At 41.1% G+C, this 20,462-nt stretch overlaps 1 protein-coding gene across 2 annotated transcripts in view; it reads left to right on the forward strand.

Annotated features, from left to right (window-relative positions):
* sntg2 (syntrophin, gamma 2) overlaps window positions 1–20,462 on the forward strand; it is a gene marked incomplete at its 5' end in the record, with an annotated part of 94,001 nt that overhangs the window by 34,297 nt on the left and 39,242 nt on the right. For both annotated transcript variants that reach the window (XM_080480851.1, XM_080480852.1), the window contains 2 exons: window positions 1,492–1,580; window positions 12,957–13,081. In XM_080480851.1, coding sequence (XP_080336977.1) covers window positions 1,492–1,580; window positions 12,957–13,081 — 214 coding nt within the window. The remainder of the gene's footprint in view (window positions 1–1,491; window positions 1,581–12,956; window positions 13,082–20,462) is intronic.

Consider the following 20,462-nt stretch of genomic DNA (forward strand, 5'->3'; position numbering starts at 1 on the left):
TAAATGTCTGCTTTCTTTAAGATATGTGTGCACAGTTGATGCTGAGGTTGCTATAAGCTTGTGAAGCCGTTATATACAGGGCTATCTCGTCCTTGCTGTATTGCACCAACTACTCTGCACATGCAAGTCTGCAGGAATGGGATGTTTCTTCTCCTGACATGCCTGCAGTCTAGTGGATAGTGTTGTTCAGTAGGTTCCTGTGTTCCTGTTTATCTGCTGGGCATCTTTCATTGATTTGAATACATATACAACAGGGACAGCCACAGGTCTATAGAGCTTCATTATTTTGTTCTGAAACTTAAATTTCCAGATGAGTCCGTTAGAACTAACGAGTCCTTTTGGATCACGGGGAAATTATTTAAATTTTTAAGCAAGTAGAGCCGATTTGGGGACAAAATCACTTATTGTTTGTCAACTGCATCTGTGAGGCTTTTCCACTCCAAAGACAACTGGACTAATTTCTTCCCCAGTTAAGTATATCAAGAAAGGCTGGACTGGACATTAGTGGTTTCCTAAAAGCATGTCATACCTTTATGGATGTTGACTGTACGCCTGCATACTGTCTCTCACCGTTGGCTGCCTGCCCTGAGTCCTTTAACTTCTTGATTGCATCTCATAGTTAACAGAGCTCACACATCCTGACGGTGTTCAGTTGAAACAAACAGCCATGCAGCACAGCCACCAGTGATTGTTTTGTGAATAAAGCTGGAAAGAAAAAAGTAATTAACCTCATGTATTGCAAATTATTTGTCTTCACCAGCCAATATAATTATCGTTTTGTACAGTTTACTCAATTATGAAAAGAAAAAAAACGGAGCTGAAAACAAAAAAAAGAAATGGATAAGATTACACCTGTATTAATCATTTTTGTTTAGTCATTAAACAACCGCATTAAAAACAAGTGCCGTTCAAAAACCAGGGCTTACATCCTGTGTGCAACTTGGCATTCACAGGAAGGCATCAGTGCGGAGATGCTAAGGATTTGCTGTGGGCTGTTTGGCTTGCCGTGCCGTGGTTGCGGTGCCTGAGAGCGAAAATGTTCGAGATGCACCCAGTCTAAGCCTGCTTTTGTTGAACCTTGGCACAAATGCCGCGAGAGGCCAAGAGCTGTCTGTCACATGTGAGCTGATTTTGACCGAATCAGAAAGCAGTTTCTTCATCGTCAAGCTAATATGACGTGAAATAAACGGCATCCGTTCCCCTCGGATTCTGCCAGTGATCCAGGCCGTACGGCTCAAAGGCAGGGCAACAAGGTAAAGTCGGTAATGAGCGCTCAAATTTAACAACAATACATTTAACAATGAAGCAGGTCTTGCTGTTTGAGTTTATTTATTTATTAAATTTTTTTGTGTGCAACTCCCGGCTTCTTTTCTGAAAGAATAAAATAGTTATAGACATGACTTGAGTTGGACTAAATGTTTAACAGCGATGCTTCACAAGCTCTTTTATAAAGAACATGAATCATTCTCCTTTATATCCCCCCTCTCTTAGGTTCTCCAGGGCCAGATCACAGCCGAGTATCATCTCCTCTCTTCGACAGTGGCTTACATTTAAATGGGAATGGAAACGGAAACAACGCAGTAAGAAAGAGTTTTTGATTTTTGCATTATATATTGATCAAATCACAATTGAGTCCTTTGATACATTTCATGCTTCTTTTTAAGCTGGTTTATTTGGTCTCATCCCTTTTTACATTCAATCCCAATTAAGTGAAATGTTTCAAACGCAACACAAGCTGAGGATGTGTCGGCATCTTTATCTCAGGGGCTCATTACCTGAAACCATAATTTTCCACATGTTTTTTTTTTGTTTTTTTTAAGGGAAAGGTAAATGATACTGGCAGCCCTTTTGCTTTGTGTCAGTCCTGCTTTTCATCAGCATAATGAGTGACTTTATGTGAATAGAAATACAGATAGGGCAGCTCATAATTGGACACGTCTGTTTTATCAGCCCCATTGAAGCGGGGTGGGAGTAGCAGCTTCATGATGGGCCCAATAGCCTGTTATCAAAAAGCTGACTATTGTAGACTTCTAATTGTAGCTGTATCTTGAAATTGCCCTGTTGGTAACCGCCACATTATTGAATAGTTTTACTTGATTCATTGGCACTTGCATGACAGTTAGTTACTTTGAAAACATACTGAGTTATTATACTTTGTGTTATATTATACATCGAGTGCTGATCAGGCATGATATGTTGACTCAGCAGTGGTCGAAACGCCTCATAACGGTGTGTGTTCACAAATATATAAAATTAATGCATCTATGTGCAAAGCTCCTTGTATATTTTTATTGAATGCAAAGTGAGCACATCGAATAGAAAGTGTCAGTGAGTGCAGGAGGAGTTCGAAGACATTTCATACCGTTTTACAGGAAGAGAAAAATGAAGCCATTTTCTATAGAAATGGAAAACCTTTCACTCATTTATTGCAGATGAAGAGCTCTGTACACAAAAAACATTGAAACTATATCCAAAACAATAGCAGAAATCACATGACTTGAACCTGAATTCTGGGTGAAAGCCTCTGCTTTGGTCGCAGCCTGCACATTCACATGGGCGGTCTCTCTCTCTCTCTCTCTCTCTCTGTCTCTCTTTCACTCTCTCTCTCTCTCTCTCGCTTTCGTATTCTGTGTATTGCCTCCATACGTTTTGTCACAATTGTTTCAGCCAGTAAAGACCGCCACAAGTATTTCCTCCAGGCTCCAGTAGGCAGCGCTGATTAAAACTCAACAGTGGTCACTCAGTTGGGCTGACAACATTCAAATCGACTGGTTCAATTAAACATACCTTAGTTCAATTGTACTTCAACGTGCTCAGTCGATACTGGTTGTACATTCACTTCAGTGGGAATCCATTATGACGACTATATTCATATTGATCCAAGGGAAGCAACATGTGGTTTCACTGCTCTGTTAATCACGTTTTCAATCCCGTTGTGTTCGGCCAAACTCAGACTCAGTCTACTTGTCAACGTCAGTCTTCAAACCAAGCAAACCCTGATTGTAGATCAGCGAAATCATTCCACGTATTGATGGATGTCCACATGAGAGGAAATTGATCAACTCTTCCTGACAATGTTCTTAAAGAAAAGACGCCGATTAGAATGTTAGTGGTCAAAACACCTGATTTGGTGAAAGAGATTTAACTGGCTTTGCTTTTAGCTAAGTAGTAATGCCATATGTTTCCGATGAACCAAGTGTTTACGAAACCATCAGGGCCAGGAATGATCAGAAAACCCAGAATTTGTTCATCCTCATGCAATGTGGGTCTTCTCGCCAACTCAGCGGGGTTGACCGTCAGCTGCACAGCAGCAGCGTCGCTGTCAGCCGTAGCTTAGTTCTGCCTCTCTTTGTGGAGGGCGGCTCATACAAATCCACTATGACTTTGACATGCTATTAAATGTGAGGTAATCCACAATGTCCTCTATGGAATGTGTCCTCAGCTGGTGTTTAACTGTCCGAGCTGTGGGTCCTGACCCCGCTCGCTGGGCTCCGCCGCTGTTGGCCTCCTGGTAATTGGAGCAAAATTGAGCTTGCGTCAGCATAATTCTCCCCGTTTGTCAACTCTTCACTGATGTCAAGTCGGGTCAAAATCGACCCGAACCAGATCCCCATATGGGTGAAAACTAATACGTTCAGGAAATGGCAAGAATACCAAAATGAATTGCCAATTTGAAAGTAGTCCAGTAAAAATGTTTTCAATCTGTCTTATCCCATATTATCAGTTTTAAAACATTTCCATTTCTCATGTCAGAGTTGTTACGGTTAACCAGAACTATATACACTGCAGGAGGAGAAAAACCCTTTCTTGTTATCCACCTGTTAACTATTTCAGTTTGGTGGAATGGCACAACTGTCGCGCACTTGAGAGAATCTTGTGGCTAACCTCAGCTGACCTGTGTTCAATGATAGTTTCATGTACATTTCGAAATTTTTACCCACTGAGATGTAGGGTCAGCTGTAAGTTTTCTAGTCCAAGGTTAATTTCAGGTCAGTCGGCTTTGCTGAGGAAAAAGTCTGTTAATCTCAGTGGCACTGTTTACATGGTACTAGAAAGTAAGGCCCTGTTTACACAAGACTTATGCGCAGTAATGTGTCATGAAGGAAAACATTACCGTAATAACATCACACATTTGATTTCAGTGATGCATTAAAATGGTTTGTCAGTGTGTTATTAGTCGTGCCGTTTGTCGTACATCAGTGTTGGAGTGCCGCCGTCTTTCCTTATTCTGCTCATGGAGCTTTTGCAAAAGTTGTCTTGGCGTTGCCGTTTTACTAAACTTGTAACTGGAGGTAAAGCGCCCCAATAATCTCAACAACATGAAAGACGTCTTGCTAAGTAACCTAAAAAGACCTTCATAAGACCGGTCTGCGTGTTGGGAGTTCACATAAGCTGTTTTGCCTCCTCCCGTACTTATTCATTCATAAAAGGATTCTTTTAAAACAAATATGCTAACCTCCAGATAATAGAGCATCTTCCTCAAACTAACTGAAGCCCTAAATGAGTGTCAAGTAACGTTCCAAACTAAACAAACAAATATAAAGCACTTCAAGTAACTAGTTCCGTTTTAGTGATCGTAAAGGAAATCTTCTAATTTAAGCGAACGTAATGCTAACAACTGCTTTTATTTACATGTTGCGGACTCTTGTCTTTTCGAGGGTACATCTAACGGCACAGACGGTACACAGCTTCCTTTGTAAGCAGGTATACGACACACGTTCTCCGTGCTTGTTAGACACGCATGGAGGCACAGCAATGCACCAACGTAATAAATCCCTCTAATATAACAGCACAGGCAGTGGAGTGTATAAATGCCAACGCTTCCTTCCCAGCTCAGGTTTTGCTCTCAATCCCAAATGAATTTTAAATATTTTTTTGTACCAAAATGAAAAGTGACGGTTCCTGGCACACTTGTTCTCCGCAGCAGCGGCATTGTAGGTTCCCTGACATAACCGCCTGGTTGATCTGTGTAAAAGCTCAATTGATGGCTGAGGTTGTAAAGGGTGGAGAGGGTCAAAAAGGAAGCACACGTGGTCAGAATCATTCATTTAGGTCGATGACATCCTGAAAGCTGTTATTGGATGCTTGAGCGGGCCTGATCTTGTAGTGACGATGCCCGTGATTACAGAGTGTACTGCTGGGATGAGAGGTGGGAGTAGTTTCGCTGTAGAAGCAGCTGATTTCACAGAAGGATATTTCAGTCGCACCAGAGCTCGTGTGATACAGTCGCTTCATCATTCTTATCAATGACTCGAGCTTGCACAAACATATGGCGCTGTGCTGCTCTTCTTATTGAGGAAACGGTGTGTCGCAGTGGTTGCACCGATGATGCTCTCATTTTAAAAACATTGTAATTGTAGAAATATGTTTCCACCCTTGGTTTTTTTTTTTTTTTTTCTTTCTTTGCAAAGCTAATATTTCACTGTTTTGATGACATTTTTATACTATGATCTACAATGATGACCGCCTTCTTTGAAACTGCTGTGTGCCGTTTCGACATTTCACATGAATTATTCAGAGAAAGCATGACAGACAGCAGGTGGCCACTTTAACCTTTCACACATAATCCACATTTCAAGTCTTTCCATTGAAGTTCTTAGCGGGCTCTGGAGAGAAAACACCGGCTCACAGGCTCTTTGCACGGGTTGCACTTCTTTCACTTCCCACCATGTGCAGAGTTCATCTGAGGTAAACCAGCGATACTGACGTACGCCTTCCTGTGTAAAAAAAGATATATAAAAAAATCCTATTTTCATGCAACATAGCTTGGACGATTCTGCCAGGGATCTTTATATTTTAATTCCCTGCTTGAAAACTTAGTGGCTGACATACACAATTAGCCAGCCAGTTCCTTTTACCCCACAAATAAGATTTAAAGGATGAAATGGCACAAGCTCGACAATTCTGTTCTCTGGAGGCTTTCCGGTCATGTCAAGGGAGATTCTTCTCGCCTCACAAATAAGGACTATTATGTGAGTGGTCGTTTTCCTTCTTGGAGTAATTGCTTGTTGTTCTGAGTTATTTTTCAGTGTAGTAAAGGCATCATTTCACCCCGATGTTCCGAATGTAATAACAGGACGCCTCAAGATAGAGATTCAATGGAAAGTAGGGCAACTCGTAAGTTTATTTTTCTTTCTCAAAAAGAAAGCGAAAGTGGATGTTGCATGTTATTCAGTGGCTTAACGTCATATGCCTGCATCGGATAGATGGATTAAATCTGAAGTATGCTGATTTTTGACTTCTGCTGACCTCCACGGCTTCTGCATCTTTCATGCAATAAAGAAAAAGTTGAGTCGAGTCCATGTTAATGTTCTCAAGCTAAAGCTGTTTTTCTTTGGAGCAGCTCCTCAGAGGAGGCAAGGAATACAATAAAACACAATTAAATTCAGGAGTCTCTTCATTGATTCAAATATTAAAGTTGGAGTTGTGTGCCCTTCATGTGGCTAGGATTAAGACTGATGGGACGACTGTTAAGGAAGGCTACAGAATGACAAAAATCAATATGCTTCCTTTAAGAAAAAAAAAAAAAATCATCATATAACCAATTACCGAGCATGTCCTTGAGCTGCTGGAGCAAACCAGAGTAATCACACTCAGTCACAGGTGGAAAGGTACCAGCTCAGACGGCATGCCACCCCTACAACCGCATCGGAGATACCCCAGTGTGGCCGTTCACATCTCCTCACTTCTCTTTTCTTTAGTTATTCTGGTCTAGTTAGCAGTACAGCATGATAAACCATTTAAAAGTATAAAACAAGAAATGGAGGCAAAAGGAAAGTCACTAGAGGACTCAATTATTGAGTGGACCACATTAATGCCAGTTTTGTTTATTAATCCTTACTTTATACTCCCTGGCTCGTACTTTGTCTTTATGCTTCTGTGCTTTTCTAACACCTCAATGTATTATTTATGAGGAGTTTTGTTAAAGTATCGCCATTGGGAGAATTTCTATCTGCGTTTGCGAAGCAGAATGATGTTGCGTACACAGTGGCTTGGGATGACGACTCTGTGATTTAAAACAATCCTCCCGTAGTTCAAGTGTTCACTTTCTGGCTAACAAGGAGACTTGGAGGCATTTAGAGACTGAAATGTGTTTGGAAGATATTGTGCTTGAGCTGAATTGCCAGACCTCCGGTGTGCCAGCTCTTTTCAATCCACCTTCCCGAGCCAGGCCAAGAGCCAGTGCCGAGCCTGATGACCGCCACCAAAGAGCAAAGCTCGCTGAGGCGTTCTGGTAGCATTTAATGAGCGATGTCACCTGCATTCTCGGGTCTCAATTGCTCTCTCAGAAGGCCAAATGTCGCCATAAAGTGTAATATTTTAGCCCAGGCACATTCCAAAGCATCAGCGGGAGAAATGTTTTTGATGCAAGTTCTTCAGACATGAGGGAAGACTCGTCTCCACACTGGCTGTTTTCATCAACGCTCAGGGAGAGATGGTGGGGAGAATAACAGAGTGCAATTTCTCCACTGACAGCAGACCCAATAAACCTGAATGCAGCGCAGCCACCAGGGGCACAGAGGGGTGCGGCGTGTCAGGCCCCCGCTTGACAGAAAATACATTGCCTTCTTTTGAAGTTGATATTGCCTGATACTTGTACATTAAACTGCTCGGCTTCCTGGGGGATGTCCGAACTCACTCCGGAGACGAAGCAGAATTAGACAAATTCAGAGGATGGTTACTGCTATTGAAACGGTAAATGAGTGTATCATTTCAGTGAAGTGGTTAGAGGGAATTGCAATGCAGTGACCTAAGAATTCCTTGTTGATGCGACACATCTGAAACAACTTGGTGGAATTCCATCCAACCTTTTGACCGCTTGACGTTCACCCGACGGCTGCGTGATCAGGTGTTTCTGTGGGGTTTTCATGTTCTTGCTGTGCGTGCCTTGAGTTTCCTCATCGTGCTCCTGTTTCTTCCCACAAGCATGAAAAGCTCGTGTTTGAGGGTGTGAGGGATTGTCTCGGTCTGAGTTTTGGTCAAGTGTCCAGTATGATGAGCTCGGTTTGTCGCAGTATCGAGATGGGTGGAGAGGTTGCGTCCAGTTACAAAAATTTTTGTGATTGCTTTAGTTGGTCAGTTGGTCAGTGAACCATCTTTGCTCAGCTGAAATAGCTTATACATGCTCAGGTTGGGTTTTTGTTCAGTTATTTACTTTATCCAGAGGATAAATGTCACTAATCTTCAAGATCCTTTGGCATACCATCTAGTGCTCTCAGAAAGGTGATTTGATTTCCTTACCAGCTGTTGTTGCTGCTTTTGGCTTGTCTGTTCATTCCTTTTCCCGTCGGAGTAATATCTCTGGACTGCCTTGAGACAATCTTTTCCAATATAGCTCCCTACTCCTTTTCATTCAACGACGCATTGAGTTAAACTGCAAAAGGTTAAAAGTAATTTCTAGCACACGTTTGTTTTTGCTTATTATCAATGCAGTATTTGAAATTTTTGTTTTTTGGTGAAAATATTATGGATGACATATGCATGGATTTGATTGCCTTTCTCAATTTTTAAAGTAGCTGTGATCTCCCGACTAAAGATATCGAGCGCCAGCTTGAGAATTCGGGCGTAAATTACCACACAATTTTACCCAAACATAAATACGCCTTTGGTTTTCACCATAACACTTCAATGGCACAGGAATGTTTTTGCAAGTTATTTACTGTAGACGTCTGAACAATGTCGCAGTAACTTCCTATTTGTCAAAACATGCAGTGGTAATAAAGATAATAGAAACAATTCAAAATCTCTTTTCTGCATCAACTGGTCAATAAATGCTTTTTGTGCAAGAGCTTCTGTTCCATTGCTGTGTCGAACAGGCTGCCCATCTCAGACAGACACACACACACACACACACACACACACACACACACACACACACACACACACACACACACACACACACACACACACACACACACACACACACACACACACACACACACACACACACACACACACACACACACACACACACACACACACACAATCTATGAGAAATTTAGAATCACACTTTTACCTACGACACTAGTGTTTGGGTTGTGTGAAGAAGAACCCAGAGCCTGTGATGTGACTGTGTGATAGATTAGCACACATTTAGCTTCAAACACAATGGCTCACGGAGGAAAAAATTGCATTGAATTAGGCCAGGCAATCGAAATTACTACTTATCTCGCCACCCACCCCCATATACCCAGCTAATTGACTTGATCCATACTCTAGCACCACCGTGAAATGGACAGTTATAACTTTAGGTCTTTAACTTTTGCGAAACATTTTGATTGATCGCAGTGAAATCTTCACGAACACAGACCTCCATGTCTGCCTCAGGAGGTTCTGTAATAAGTTTGCTGATTTGTGCCCTGCATTGGAATCCATAATCCAGTGTGCAGCGTTTTGCACAGCGACATTAGAGTTTAGCTGAGAGCGAAGCTGCGCCTGAGGACTGCCTGAGCACTCACGCAATTTAGAAACATCCTCTCGTGCAGGGAATTCGAATTGACTGAACTTTGAAGCTTTTGTCTTCGGCTGCATTTCAAACAATTACTCCCAGTTCATGTCATCTCCCGAAACATCGGGATCCGTGAAGGAGGGCCCGACTTGTGTCGGGAACGGCGCGGTGGCTTCAGTTCCTGTTTCCTCGGCTCCACAGTGGAAGCAGGTGCTTTGTCAGTGTAATCCACTCTGACAGCTCGATAGTTTCCCGTTTCCTGCCACCTCACCTACTCTGTGCAGCACTCCACTTGAGTGTTAAGTCAAATAATTTTGTTCCAGGCTGACATAATTGGAGCGAAAGAAAGTAATTTCTTTAGAAATAGAGTAATTGCTTTCAGGGGCCTGCATGCTGACATCGTAGCATAGCGATGACTCGCGACTCATTTTGCCAAGGTTGGCAGTTTTCCTCCGCTGCTCGTCCCAGACCACCATCCAGCCAGCGGCTATCCAGCGTGTGGAACTCCCGGGAAGGCAGGTGACTTGGTTCTCGTGTCGTGGAGACGCATTTTCTCCAACTCCGCGCATAATGACAAAGAAGTTTCCATCAGATTATTCGAGGGAGTTTTTTTTGGGAGGGGGGGGGGGATTTTGTGCTGATGGATAATCTGCAGCTGCGGAAGTGATTCTCCGTTTGATGTTCACTCGGCTTCACTTGTGATCATCCTTAAGCTTGTAACCGGTTAGATAATGTGTAATGCATCTGTTCTTTATTAAGCTGGGCATGATTTGCATTTCAATGTGGCTCTCTCGAAGCTTTTGTCAACACATTGTGCTGTAGGACCTTGAGAAGAGCACTTTTTGAAGCGGAGCGCGAGGCTCACAGGGGGCGTCATTAGATGTTCAAACGCTTCTCAGATGCTTTCGAAACCGGTTCGAATCAGGTGGTTTTTGCTGCTTCTCCGACTTTGATACCAAGAGCATCTGGAGGGTTTGTTGAAATTGTGTACGTATGTGACGGCGCTCTGCTTATATAATGTAACACGGCCGTCTCAATGCACTTCACATTATCGGTCACATTGAAGCACAAAGTCGCACACCGATAGAGATGACTATCTGCAAAGTGCTCACACAGCAGTAAGAGTAACGCTTGGTTTCAATGTTTTGCCAGCAGACATGTAAACCACATTGTCTGTGCAAGATGGCTATTGTATGTCAAATGCTTGGTTCTTCAAAAGTAGTAGTGTCTTTTTTTTTTTCTCCCTCTGCCACTGCTGACAGATTTCTTTGCTATGCTAAAATTGAGCAGATATTTTGGTCCGGGTTATCGTCTGTCCAATTACAGATTACTTGTGGTGGCTCTTATTACACTTTGAGTGCAGTTAAGTGAAACTTGGAGGGAACCGAGGAGCAGGAGGAAACTAGTGGAGCCATTATTGACAGATTGTCGCACCAAACGGTTGCACATAAATGAGGCAAATCCCATAAATAAAATATTTGGTTTCCCTTCACAAGGTGCAGTGGTGGGAGAAGCACAGCCTCAGTCTTATTGGCTCTCGGGCAGGTTAGGAAATTGCAGCTGTACTATGTCGTACACCAAAACAACTTCACGAGACGGTTCACACAAATCTGCATTTGCAGGAAGAATCCAAACGTTTGAAATTCCCATTAGCCTGGAAAGCATGATGATGATTTTCAATTCAGTGATCACAACATTATGTGTGTACAGACACTGGCACACATATGCTGAATAAGGAAAAAAGTAAAAATAAATAGAATATAAGCAGTTATCCACTCCCAGCCTAGTTGGGTCATGTCATTAGCAGCCCATCAGTCTGACTACTAACATTCCCTCTTCACTAGTTTTTGGTTCGATCCCCCATCTTGCCCTGCCCATATGTCAAAATGCCCCTGAGCAAGACATTAACCAGTAAATTATTTGGTCAACCTTTCCACACATGGCTCATCACTTTTGGCATGAGCGTTTGTTGTATTTACAATTCTTACAACGCCGTTGTAGAAATGTAAAGGTCTTTTTCCATTTCCAAGCTACCAACACATGACTTCATAGCTTGTGTCAAGGTACTATATTATATACTATAAGTGAGCAATCAATTATTGTCTGTGGGTTTGATAACTACACGTTCAAAGAGCTACTTTGACCAGCTTCAAACCAATATGGCTGACGACTGGGTTGGAGCATCTTACACACAGTGCCCATCACATTTAGCTGTTTACCAGTGGAAGTAATGGGCTTACTGTAATGTGTTGTTGATTATGTAGTTCCTGCTTTGAAGGTATTCTACAAAAGAATAATTGAAAGTTGGGAATGTCATGGAAGGTGATCTCAAAACTTAAAAACGACTAAATACCTTAATTATCAAGATGTTTAATACTGCTATTGGGGTGGAATGAGTCACTCAGCTTCACTATAACAAAAGACCCAAACAATCATCGTTACAGCGTGATGAGTAATAATAATGTGATATTTACTCAGTTCAGGACTTTGGAGCTTTATTTATTGATGTGTGATACCCTGAGGCCAGATATTTATTTTCAAGGTAGGCTCAGCCAGGCAACAACAACACCACCACATGGCTATTGTAAAAGTAACCAACAAAAAAGTGATTAATTTCAAACATCTACTGCTGCTTCAAAGCCATCCAAAGTTTGGTAACAAGAATAATCCCCCTGCAGGAAGCAGCAAACACAGAAGGAGCTTTCAGCTCTGAATGAAATGTGCAGTGATGAGAAGGAGAACCTGTTTGTATCGAGTTTCACTCCATTATAGACATCAGCCAGCAAAGACTGTGTGACACACATACACATTTTGATTATTGTCTGGCCAGCTATCACATTTCTGCTCTGCGTATAGAGAATATTGCTTTTCTAATAATGACTTTCATACCTGGGGTATTTTTAAAAACAACAAGCCATCAGTGACGACTTGATTGGTGAACATATGGATGCCAGCTCAGATCAACCATTTCATTGAATCGTTCATATCTTGATCACAGTCTTAAAGACCATAATAGTTATTTCTCTGAATTCAGAACTCTAAATATCAATAATATGATAATATTGTCTAGTGTTTGCTATAGAAGTCATACCCCCTTATGGATAGAAATTAAATAACTGTCCTCTAAACTGTAAAATAGTGAGTCTATGCGAGTGAAATAGTTTTTGTTGAGCATAAGATGTTAAAACTGATTGTGCTCCTGCATTTCTTCAATGAGACGATTTTTTGCACGAGAAGAAAATGGGTGCTGCTGTTTGTAAAGGACTTCTGAGACCAGCTGGAGTCTGTAAGCTCGAGTCTGCACAGAGCCAACAGGGATATTTTCAGAGTTTACAAAGTTTTACTAAGTTCGGACTCCTCCATGTTGGTACGAGTTTTTGTGGTCTCACCACGGAGTTGAGAAAATCTACCAGTCGGGGAGAGCGAGAGACTCTTTGAGCATTTTAATGGTATAAGTGTTGCATCCAGGAACGGGAAGCTCATTGCATTGTTCATGTATTCCACGCAGGCTCCATCACCCCCTTCGCCCTCCGCTAATGAACCAAAGTATGAGAAGCGCTGGCTGGATGCTGTCTGCCTGCCCCTGTTGATGGCCAGAGTCTCCCGATACAAAGCTGGCACAGATAAATTAAGGTAAGGCTAATCCAGCATGATATAATTCACCTCTAAGGTGCACAGTTCACCGAGCACAGTTGTTGGCTTAGCAAGCACTTTTCATTTAGGCAGCAGGATGTTAATGCCAATATCTATGCGCAGGCATAAACGGCTTAAAAGGTCACCGCAGCCACGAGGCTGTTGGCTTAAAGTGCGACTGCGAGGACGCCGGGCCACGTTATGTGTTTGATTTCTATGCCTGTTCTTTATCCATTGATTTTCTCAGATGCTGTGAATCCACCATTGTTGGTCTGGAGATGATTCTCAGCCACCGTTTTTCATACGAGAGGCACATTTTTGACATTATCCATTTATGAAAGTCACAAGGTTACATACACAGGCTGGTGACAAATCAGCCCTCCGCATTGCATTCTGCAGCTCTCGTAAAGCCGACTGGAGAAATAAATAGCAGACTTTCAAAAGATATTTGCTTGTTTATGGTTAAGATGACAAGAGGTGGAAAGGACTTTGTTCTTGTTTTTGAACTTTAGTTTCCCAAAAACCGAATAATCCGAATGAACCTGGTTCTTCTTTACAAAGGGAAAACAGTCGCTCTGCGTACCTTCATATATTTAGTAACCACATTAGCTGTGGACAGTTCACAATAGAAACATGTTTACTCCTAATATGAGGATTATTTATGGATTATTTTGCCAACTGCAGCCACACTTCACAAAGCAGCAACATGAATTTATGTTAACAAGGTAAAACACCCCAACATTGCAAGGCCATTATAAACAGTTGCTTTTCATCCACTACAAGAATAATACTTATTTAAATTATGATGATTAGGTTTTGTAATTATTTAGATATCTAGTAATATTAATTTAATTCCACTACTGAAAAAAAGACTTTTCTCCACATACGACTTGAAGGAATTTGCTAAACTTCAAGTTTCCAACAGATTAGAGGAATAACCTGCAGCAACCTAAACCACTGCTAAACTGAACACTCTTGTATACTAATAGCGTAAATATTTATTCAAGGAAGTTTTTTTGTTGAGTTTTGAGTTTTTTCTTGTCATTTATTTTAATTGGTCCCAGTTCTACTGTATCTCCGGTGTCGCCACCACTTTTACGACTGTTATTTTCGCAGTCGACCCAGATTGAAATGTGAAGTTTTATATACCTCCACAAATGAACCATTTCAGTATACGTTGAACATTTAGTGAAAAGTCTAAAAGCAAGTTAATTTGCTTGAAGGTGAAGCTCTTTAAGCAGGACAACAAATCCCAGTTACGGATTGTTAAAAGCAGTGAGTCCTGACCTACATCCAACAGCAAACCTCTCCAGTTCTTAAAACGGCAGCACTGCATGAACATATTTCTATTCTGGATGAGACCGCTCCCATCTGATTAGAATGATTTTATCCTCGAAGAAACATCACTCAGAATAACTTAATATTGATTAGCAGTCATCCTTTGCTCTAAATAGACCCAAAATATACCTGCCAAAATAATAAAACCAATCCCCCGACAGAACGACCAAACTACCAGGTCACCTTAGTGTATATGAGTCATGCTCTCGGGACTACACTGTACTCCGAAACGTGCCGTCATATTTCTGATTAGATTTATCAGTGCTGTTTGGCTGACAGTCTGATCATGTACTGCATTGATGTTTTCTGTCCCCCGAGGATGAGATGTGCCTCTGATTTTCCTTCCATATTACACTAAGGCAATGTGTGGAATGTGATGTATGGAGCCTGTCGGTTATTAAATGTGTGATGTCGATTTCATTTTTCCAACCACACTCTTTGATGTTTTTCCCGCAGATCAAAACTGAGACGTCATTGAATGTCTTCATTGAAACACGATCCAGATTACAGATCTGTGAGACGAAAGCACCTTTCTTCTGGTGCCACAATGATAAACACCCTGTTGTACCATACGTGTCAGTTAGGCTTTTCCATTCATCTGACTGGGTCTTGAAAAACGTACAAGACGGAATCATTGAATCGATCCTTTTATGAAGTTCTTTTGGGATATGGTCATTTTTTTATTTCATTTCTAACAGAATGAATACTTTTCATTATTTTTCTCGAGCAAAGCTGTTCATTCCCAGTCCCTGGCCCTAAAGATCTGGTCCAAGGTGTTTACAAGTATGATGGTTTAACTCGATAACGGTGTTTCTACTCCCATCACATTGATGCAGTGCAAAGTGTCACCACACCCAGACCTGAATATGCAAACAAGCTTTATCTAAATCTAATTTCAACGAAACTTTTTCATTATAGATCCTCACACTCTGTTATAGTCACCTTCTTTGTAATGTGCCCCCTGATTTGTAAACACTGGTGTCTGCAATTTGGGTAAATGTGAATTTCATAGCTCGATACGTACAAATAGGACTCGACATCATCGGACGTTTTTGCCTCCATAAACCGAAACATATTACAACTGAACTGTATATTCAATGGGCTATATGGTGATGATGAACAAGGTGAAATAACTGGTCTTCAAAAGAAATATGGGATTTTGCAAGGGCTTTCTTCAGTATCAGCCTGGAATTACAGTTTTGATATTCAATATTCAGGAGAGGTTATTGTGCATAAAAGCACTAATCAGGCAGAAATGTGCCCAGAAGTGCAGCTGCACAATGGGGTTAAAATATGTAAATGATAAAAGTTTGGCACCACGAGGTTAAGTGCTTGCTCGGATGCTCTAAATATCTTTTAGTTTTATTTGTTTTTCCAACATACAGGGAGCTTAATGAAACCTCAATCTTTTTTCCTTTTATTCAGGTAGAAAATAATTCACCTTACCCAGCTCTCCTCATCATTCCCTACACTCATGCTTTAGTCTTTAATACAAGTCTCTGTCTCTTCAGGGTGTGTCGAGCAGCAGTGTGCCAAAAAGTGCCGGTACTTAAAGATAAATAAATGATGGCGGCCGGCTCTGCACAGTTAATTAAAAATGTTTATTAAAGTCGTTTATTGGACACTGCTTTGGGTGTCATCCAGTTTAAAGCACAAGGCTGCTGATGGAAGACGTATAGAAATGCTCCACTACGTTACTGAAGGATTTCTCAGGTTAAAGGTAGTCCTCAATCCACAGTTCAGCGAAAGTTGAGCGTGATCGATTTCCCACATTCGGTCAGGGCAGCTCCCCTGCAGTGGTGCAGATGAAAATACAGAACTGAGCTCAATACTTGTGTAACAGTTAGTTCAGATGGGGATTCAATTATTACCACCTTTCTATTAAATTATATATAGATATTTTCAAACTCTTCATAATGTTTGTATCGTTCATTATATTGTAGATATAATACAAAACAAACTATCAGGGTCAGAATTAATATCCCTCCTGACATCAATAATCAATTGTGTGTCTATTAGCCGGTAACAGCCTGCAGTTAGGATGGTATTTCACACCTCTCCGGAGTAATCCCAGCACATTCTTTGTCTGAAATCTTCAGGTTTCATGGCCTTCTGGCATGAGCCTTGGTTTTCAGTTCACCCCACCAACATTCACTGGGGTTTATGCCAGTGCTGCATGCAGCTCACTTGGTGCTGCTCCCGCCGGTCTTCCAGAGGCAGTCCACCAATAGCAACATATGATTTGAGTCATTTTCATCTTGATAAAACTCAGTTTTGCTGATTGATTGAAGTTTAATTTCAAAATCTTAACTCGTTAATTTCTTTGGTCATGTTTTTTTTCAACTTGAGAAGATTCCCAGATCCAGATTTATCCACACAGCTTAATATTTCCACCACAGATTGTCTGCACTCTTTTCTTCTTCCTCTAAACATATAATTCTGTCTCATCAGACAAACTTAACTTGTTTATAGTTTCTCCAGGGTTCACTACATCCCTAAGCAGTGGTTGACTATTTTCCCTGAACATGCTGAAATCTCCACATTTATTATAGCATCAACTTGTCAACTCTGAAAGCTACCCCCTAATTACAAACCACAAGGTTACCAACTGGAAACTGCTTTAAGATTCTGGTAAAACCCAATGCTTGGCCATCATTTTTAGATGCACCGATACAGCTGTTGGAGCCAGTGGATTTTAATTTGCGTTTAAGTCGGTTGAACTCTAACAATTAGTTGTCCTACAAAATCTGGCGGTCTACTTTCTAACACAGGTCACCACTTCACTTTAGGATTTGTGGGGTTTCTCTCTGTTAAAAGTACCTAGAAATGACTGTATGTGGTGCTATTTAAATATAGTTAAATTGAATTACATTAACAGATGCCATTGATACAGGATCATCAATATCATTTTCCTGATCTGTTTTGGATTTTATCATGGAGCAGAACCGGTAGTCTAATTCTTATATGCTGGCTCTAAATAAAGGATTTAATATGGAATCTACAAGCCGGTCATTATTGTATCTGGCTTGTTGGACCATTCCCTTTGGCGTGTATCTAGGAGTTGTAACTGTTAGTTTGCACCATTACTGGATTTAAATTCACTTGTGTTTTAAGAAATAAATAAAAGCGGTCTAAGAACAAGGTCACATGGAGAGCTGACAGAGAGCAGGCTCTGTCTCTTTTTCCCTCCCTCATTTTTCCAGCAAGACGGCGTGTCAGAGTTGCTCCTCGCTCTGACAGTGAAGTTTTCTCAGCCTTTTTGTTGAAGCTGTCAGAACAGATCCATTTCAAAATGGAGAAAACCTTGCAAATTAACGAGGCTTTGGACACCCTGCTGTGTGATACTGGATGGCTTTCTTATCTAAAGGAAAGTAGTTATTTGCATTAACTATTATCATCCATCAGTCATTTTATATATATATATATATATATATATATATATATATATATATATATATATATATATATGATGCAAGTGCTACTAATAATCCAGAAAGTTGTTCTTTGGTGTCAACTGGTGTCCATTGGTGACCGACCAAATAAATAACATCAGAATATACTTGGAGCAAGCTGTTTTCCTGTGGGTTCGTGTTTTTTTTATTTTTTTTTATACAAAGTATCGAGAGTAAATGCATTGACTATGGCACTTACTACAAGAGACGAGGTATATCTTGCAGGGAAATGTTGTCATGATAGTGTGCTGGAGTGTAAAGGTGCTTTTGAACTCATACCGGCTGTCGAAGAATCAAGGCAAGGCAAATCTATTTATAGAGCAACATTCAAACAGGGCAAATCGCAGTGCTTTGCAAAGAATTGAAAGAAATACAAAAAAGCTTTTCAAAAAAAAAAAATAAATACATTAAAGCTTTAAAAGAAATGAGAGAATTCCATTAAAACAGGTAATGAAGAATCTTACTCAGTAAAATACCTAAAGATCTGGAGATTGTTTCCCACAACCAGACCATATGCTCTAATTTGGGACCACGAAGATCCTTCGTTCAATTTCAAGGTGCCAATGTGCAGTTTGTCTTTAACGATTGGTAATTTTGCACTTTTGTCATTAAATCACCTTCGTCAACCAGCAATACTTTACTGAATGTAGAGGGGAAACAAATCAAACCTACTGTTTGTCACAGCACAGTGGATGTGTTTTTGCTGCGCTGTGAAGTCGAAGCCTCCTCCGTCTCGTCTTCTCAGCTCTGTCTTGTCTTTGTAACGGGAGGTGCGGTTCGCTCGCAGAGGGAACTTTTCTTGAAAAGTAGATTTCGCGCTCAAGGAGTGCGACGATTGAAGATGTGTACTTTTGTCCTGCTGGAAGGTTCATGCCAGCATCTCCTGATGATCTAAGCCGCGACGTTACGTGCCTGCTGTCCACCCTCCCCTGATACAAGCCACAGCGTTGGATAGAGTGTGCACGAGATTCCCGTTTCAGGCACAAACTCCGAAGTCCTGAGGGATTGAAGCAACTCGTGTAAGCGTCGTCTCGTTCCACTGAACCATCCCTTGAAAAAGAATCATTATTTTATTGAGAATTCATGCTTTTAGGCACTTTCTGTGTGACTCTCTTTAAATGCCTCCAACCATGCTCCAATCATCCAGAGTTTGTACTTCTGTGCCCGAAGCAGTGAGGTTGTTGACAAAGCGGACCGAGAAGTGGTTACAAGGCGTTACGTCAGCTACGGGGTCGGAGTGTCTGTTGTCTCCCCAGTAAAGCTTGACACCAGTCATCTGTGCGCTACCCTTTGCCTTCTTCTGTTTCGGACTCGAACGACACGTCAGCGACTTGTGTCACGTTCCCAGGGACTGAACATACGTACTCAAGTCCCTGGGAAGACTGATGAGGGGGCGGGCACGTAGCACAAAGTCTGAGGTGGCCAAGGAAGGAGCAGCTGTTAAAGGTGGAGTGGTCAATGCTTGGCTGCAGTTCAAGTGTCCCTGTAAAAACACTTCAAATGCCTGAAAAAGACGTCACACGCAGGAGCCGCTGTTCGACACGGCTCGCTGCCTCTCTCATGCAAATCAATAAGCCTGACGGGTCGCCAGTCACCGGTGGTTTCTGCAATGGCACAAAGCCCCAGTGGTGAAAATGGTGAGCCAAACATGCTCTCTCTTCTTACGTTTGCTGAAAGAAAGTGGGACACTTGCCTGTGAAAGTACATGGGAGGGAACTCAGGGATGGAAATGCGTCAAATGTTATCCGTTTGCGCTTCATTCACAAAAGGCTCTTTTCAATATTTCCCAAAAGGTGACCACCGATATTCTTTTTCTCTGCCACCACACTTTACTTCAGGCAACATTCAAGTAAAACTGTAAATTATGCCTGCTATCAAAAAAAAATTATTGTGGAAGGCTGCAGAAAAATTTTTTCTACAGTTTGTCTGTATGAAATGTATGACAGAATACATTACAATGAATCTGTTTTCAATTATGCTTCTTAAGGCTCTAGTGCTGCATTTCACCTTTCAATTACTTTGATTATAAGACTTAAGACCCTCTAATACACTAGCTTTAATGTATATAATACATAATTACAACCTTCCACCATATATCCATAAGATGTTTGAACACAGCGTCAGGGGTTCTGGGATTTCTGTTAAAAATAAGGCAAGAATGCTCAAAAAAAGTAGTTCGTTTTTGGAATAACATGGATGATCATTTAAAAAAATCGACTCTGCTTAAAGCATTTAAAAGGCAGTTTAAGTCCACTAGCTCAGGAATCACAAAATTTAAATCCACTGCGTTCCCTTAAAGGACAGTTTAAAAGTGTTTTTTTTCAGTAATGGCAAAGAAAAGCAATTTTAAAAACTGAATTCAGTTTGATTGATGTGAATGTCAGAGGAGACTTAACTGTTTCTGCTTTGTTGCTTTAATTGTAGAAGCTTTACGTGTATTATGTACAGGGTTAGGCAAAATAAGTTTAACTTCAGCCTAAAGTCTTCGGTCACAAATTATAAGAAGGATGTTGTCGCATTGGAAAAAATGAGTTGACAAATTGTTTTTTTTTGTTTTTTTCCTTTACTCTTTTGTTGCATCATGTATTTGG

This window comes from Lipophrys pholis, assembly GCF_963383615.2.
Source record: "Lipophrys pholis genome assembly, chromosome: 14".
Taxonomy (NCBI): domain Eukaryota; kingdom Metazoa; phylum Chordata; class Actinopteri; order Blenniiformes; family Blenniidae; genus Lipophrys; species Lipophrys pholis.